We start from the raw sequence: 4,973 nt of genomic DNA, 5'->3' as shown, positions 1-4,973 counted from the left end.
GCAACGAATCGAGCGAATCGGCCATTGCCGTCCCCGACTCTGGTTGCGCATCGCCGCCTCTGATTCGCTCGTCTCCGAGCACGTCCGCCTCATCTGCAGGCTTTACCGGTGAGCCCCCAGTTCTCCCCATTCTCCTCGTGCCCGCGGGCATCGTGGGATGCCATTCCGGCCATCTCTGGAGCTGAGCACTCTAGGTGCGGTGGCAGAACTCGGACTAGGCAAGCTGAGCCCTTGGCGGCGTGTTAGGGAGACCGGGGTGGCGCACGGTGGGCAGGCTGGCGGCGGGATCGCGAGATGGGCAGGCCGTCGGCGGGATCGCTACGTGGAGTGGAGTCCGGCGGAGCTTTCCATGGTTAAGGAGTGGGGATGGGGCAGAACATGGAGAGAGGGGCATGTGGGTCCACCCTGAACGTTGCTGTCCAATTGTCAGGCCCAGATGCGCAAATGTCGGGACGAAGCTCGTGCACGGCGCGATCGAGGGTGACGAAATCGCATCGGACAGTCACAAATTGGATGCTCGTTTTGCCAGATAGCATCCAAGCACTTTTTAGCACGTGGGATTCAAGAATAGATTTCAGTTTGCGCAGAATCAAATCAACCTATTTGTGCTGTCATTTGATTTCACATGCAACTTGGGATTCAACATGCTAGCAAGATTCCCCTTCTCTGCCCTGACTCTAGTAAAATTTGAAACAACAGTACTGGGCAGCAAGCCATTTAAGTGGTATAAGCGGGATCCTGCTTTGCATCGCGACTTAAAATTTCCATGAGGTATGTAACAAAAATTCCCTAGGAAAATGAGTCCCGGAAATACTCGACTTGCCCATTTGGCGCACTTCCCCAGCTCCGGCCTCTCTGGCAATGGATGACCATGGTCAGGGCCTCAGGGGGAGCTCGGGCAAGGGGGGTTAGGAGCTCGTCCAAACTTACGGCTCAGTAGAGGTGAATTCCAGGGGGGAGCTCGTCCAAAGGGAGGAGGCTTGGCACCCACGGGGAGAGGGGCACTTCCTCTGGTGCTGCTGCATGCTGCATGATCAATGGAGTAACTCAGGAAGATTAGCTACAGAATTTGCAATCCTATACACGTTTGCAGCTGACCAACTATGCTGGATTGAATCCTAGGTCAACCAAGGGCAATGGAACGTCATCCAGCCTCCTTCGGCAACAGCACAACAGTGTCTACTGCTCCATGGACCAACTGAAAGACTTACAATACTCAATACATACCAATTCTAAGCCCGCCATGGCTGGGTAGGTTTTATGAACTTTCTCTCATCATGGCATGGGATGGTTGCCAGCTAAATGGATATGGCTTACACCTATCCACAACAAGCACCGAACACGAGAGACAACACTGAGGCCAAAACATGGACCTGATGCTGGTTGTGACCAATGCCCCTGCTCTACTGTACATTGCAAAACTTCACAATGGGTCTGGGCAGAAATGGACTTCAAGTTGACTCCCTGGACTTGTTCAGGAAGTCCAAAGCCACAACGCCTTCAAGACATGGACGATCAGCTTTGCCACATATGAAATTAATACCCATTTTTTGATGGTTTCATCGCCTTTCTAATTGCAGATGCCTAGTACATAACTGGAAGGTGCAATACAGGATACTGAATCTGAAGCAAATTCTATGCTGTTTCTTAACCAAAATGTGTTGCATGTGCCCTTATTCTTTCGCAATCAAGGAACCGGAGAATTTTGTTTTAGAACGAAAGGAGAATACGCTGAACAAGGCAGTATCACATGATTCTATACTGGGTGGCAAACTTTTATCACTAGCGTCAGGGTTCTCGTTTTCCTTTCCTTTGTTTTCTTCCACTTTTCAGGCCTTGGCTGCGATGCACATATAATGTAAAAAAGCAAACTGAAAATACCGACATCCGATATTATTATTATTTTGGGTTTAAAGAAAAGGTTAGGGTATCACTTTTGGGGTGTATACCACTTCCGGATATGTTCAAAACTGCACTTGAAACAATCATCCACAAAATTGAAAACTATATGTTAGATAATATTTGAGCTCATAATATTTTCATATATAATCGGTTTATTACAATTGAAAACTATATCCACGGGTATTAAGCTAGTTATCATATAGTCATCTATGTGTTACAATCCTACAAATGGAAAACGCTCGCAGAATCCTCCCAAAATCTCTCTTTCAACGAAAGAGGCTCTAAAACTCTTCCCTAAAGGAAAAAAAATTCTTCCTTAAAAAACCCCATTCAAATGGGAACTTCGCGAACACAATCTGCTTCCCGTATCACAGTCCCTTCCCTTCCAGTTTTACTTAACTCCTACGCCTTGTGAAAGGATGGGACAACCGATCACTTGTGCGCCTGTGACCAGATGAAGCCATGAGTCCTACAGCCGGCGACGAACATGAGCAGCATGACCACGAGGAGAGTGCACTCTTTCTTTGACGACTTCGGTTATTTCATCGAATAGCACGATACCGCCGAACGTGGCAACCGATCACTTTGTGCTCCTGTGACCTGCTGAAGCCATGAGTGTTGCTACCGCGGCGACGAACATGAGCAGCATGAACGCTAGCAGGGTGTACGTTTTCCTTGACGACTTTCGGTACTCCCCGAATAGCACAATGCCCCAGAATGTGCTCACAAGTGGCAACGCCTGATGAATATCAATACAAGAAGCAGTTAGGCAAAAAAGTTTCTTCTTCTCTCTAAAGATTTTTGTAAGTTTCTAACAGCTCATGTTTTAGAGATCCAATTTATTCAACATCTTCAATCACACAGAATGCAACCATTGTGGTTTGCTCTTCAGATAAGAAGATATAAGGGGAAAAAAGATATAAGAAAAACTAGGAATCCATTGAACAAACCTCGACAGCATCAGCAGCAGCATAACCAGCAGCCTGACCACCCATGAACTGGAAGCCATTGCCTAAACCACAAAGCAAGCCGGCAAGAAGAGCCCATTGCCTGCCATCCCAGTCATTCAGATAGGCCTTGAAGGATGACTTTGGCACGCCAGCCATTGGACGGTAGAGGAACAAGATGTTCAACCCGGTACCAACGGCAAAACACGAGATGGAGAAGTAGAAGAAGGCAGTGTAGACCACCAGATGTGGGACGCCATCTTTCAGGGTGTGCCACTGGTCATTGGTTGCCAGGTTGAGCGCTGGGGAGAAAAGCGACAAGCAGACACCAGCAAAGAAAACTATCCCAAGCCCCATAAGGGTGCTTGATCCGAACACCTGGAAAAGAAAGAAGTTTTACTAGATCAGTTCATTGGTATAGTGATAGCAATTGCGCTTCTCACTTTTGAGCACAATGTTCAGAGCAAAGATCAAATACTAGCTGAATTATTCTATAGTGATGGTTTATGACAGAATTATTGGTTTAGTTTACCTTAATTGAACGTCGCTGTTCGAGCTCAACTAGGTATTCTACAGTTCCTGCTTCAGCTCTGGTGGCATATTCTGTAGAAGCTCCCTTCTCAATGTCTACTAGAACATCTGAAATAGGAAAAGTTAAGAACTAGAATCCGCAACTGCAATACATTATTAGTGCCAGTAGTCCATACAATATGAACATGTATGATACCTTTGTCTATAAGTTGACTGCTTGGCTCTGTACCTCCATTTTTCCTGTCAAATTACATGCTATAATGATCAGAGAAAGTAATATAAGACATAAAATGGATTAAAAGGATTGGCACCGAGAGAACCTAGCAGAGTAAGTTAACAAGTGGATACTGTGACCCGGTTTCTCGGTGTAGAAAAAAATGTGCAAGAAAGTAAGACCATGCTACCCAAGTTTGTACCTATTCGTGGATCCACTTAGTTTTTCTTTATTATCAGCAGCATTGGAAGAGTGGACACTAGTGCCAAGGATGACTGCAACAAGGAAGCATGCCACTCCAGTGAAAAGAATATCTGCCCTGTTGATGCGGTTGTCCAGGAAGTAATTCAAGGTTGTGCCTGAAAATACAAGACGCAAATTAATGAAATAAATTTCCAAGAAACAAAGGGACAGCTGCAATTGTGTTTAATTATTAGATCAGGGCATAGGCTTAGAGCCAGCAGGTAAATTGGTGCATACGCTGAAATTGACCAAAAAACTGAAAAGGTTCGACATCAAATTTGAATTTGTTGTACTCATATGCTGAAAGCTTTTTCATAAAATCAAGGGTTGATGAAATATCTTCAATTTGTTTAAACCAAGAAAATAATGGCTTGATAATGATCTGTAATTAGCAGAGGAGATGAACTTACCTATTACAACAACCATGCTTGCGACGATAACCTCAGTAACCGACAGACCAACATATGCCCAGGCATACTGAGTACAAAGGTTCCCAACACTGAGCACAACACCCCCTGCCATTGCAAACAACACTGAATGCCAGTTGTCCTTCATCGCAGAAATTATCCAGTGTCAGCAAACTTGATGAAAAATCGATTGTCGCATTGTTAAGTTCTTGCGTAAATAGTTAAATAATAAAACAACAAACCTGACTGAGTTGGGTGAAGAAATTGGGCATACTTTCCTTGCTCTCCCCAAGCTGGCCCAGGGTAAGCGCGATGAGCACCGCAGCAAGGAGGTTAGTTATCGAGTAGTCGAGGTAGGTGTGCTGCGGCAGCCGGCCCCTGCGCTCCAGGAGGGTGAGCAGCGCCGGCCACGTGCCCAGGAAGATGAGGGAGGCACACATGAGAGCAATCGCACTCCCTTTATCTTCTACGATGAACATCTTGAGGCCTTTCTTGTTGGAGGACAAGGTATTTAGTATAGACTATAGAAGGGGCCTTCAACAAACTGCAGGCATCATGCATGTGAGAGATGTCAGTTAAGCTACTAATCTGGAATTGTGTGAACACAAATGATCAATGAACACACTGCTTTCTTCATCTCTGCATAGCTGGGAGACTAGGATGGACTGAACGATTGAATCCCAGGCTCGTTACAGAGTGCAATAATATCATAACAAAAGAAGGGGGTAA

The 4,973-nt window shown here is 45.6% G+C and overlaps 1 protein-coding gene across 2 annotated transcripts; it reads right to left on the bottom strand.

Moving 5' to 3' along the window:
- Positions 1 to 2,274: 2,274 nt before the first annotated feature.
- Positions 2,275 to 4,723, bottom strand: LOC124653534 (ureide permease 1-like). Of its 2 annotated transcripts, none has more exons than XM_047192586.1 (7): positions 4,487 to 4,723; positions 4,248 to 4,386; positions 3,785 to 3,953; positions 3,566 to 3,620; positions 3,382 to 3,510; positions 2,853 to 3,227; positions 2,275 to 2,641 (listed from the first exon to the last, which is right to left on the bottom strand). In XM_047192586.1, the coding sequence occupies exons 1-7, from the start codon at positions 4,721 to 4,723 to the stop codon at positions 2,483 to 2,485; spliced, it is 1,263 nt and encodes a 420-aa protein (XP_047048542.1). In that variant the 3' UTR covers positions 2,275 to 2,482. The 2 variants fall into 2 exon arrangements, with proteins under 2 accessions (XP_047048542.1, XP_047048543.1); XM_047192587.1 differs by having other exon boundaries at positions 3,382 to 3,488; positions 3,577 to 3,620.
- Positions 4,724 to 4,973: the final 250 nt, after the last annotated feature.

This window comes from Lolium rigidum, chromosome 5 (genome assembly GCF_022539505.1).
Source record: "Lolium rigidum isolate FL_2022 chromosome 5, APGP_CSIRO_Lrig_0.1, whole genome shotgun sequence".
Lineage (NCBI taxonomy): Eukaryota > Viridiplantae > Streptophyta > Magnoliopsida > Poales > Poaceae > Lolium > Lolium rigidum.
The sequence above is the reverse complement of the archived record's forward strand: the minus strand, read 5'-3'. Positions and strand labels throughout refer to the sequence as shown.

What these genes read in the sequence shown, in the direction of transcription:
- LOC124653534 (XM_047192586.1), bottom strand. Translation starts at nt 4,723, where the DNA reads ATGTTCATCGTAGAAGATAAAGGGAGTGCGATTGCTCTCATGTGTGCC. An exon ending in TCTTCACCCAACTCAGTCAG is followed by an intron (nt 4,387 to 4,486) that starts GTTTGTTGTTTT and finishes TCTGCGATGAAG; the next exon opens with GACAACTGGCATTCAGTGTT. An exon ending in TAGACAAAGGTATCATACAT is followed by an intron (nt 3,511 to 3,565) that starts GTTCATATTGTA and finishes TGCGGATTCTAG; the next exon opens with TTCTTAACTTTTCCTATTTC.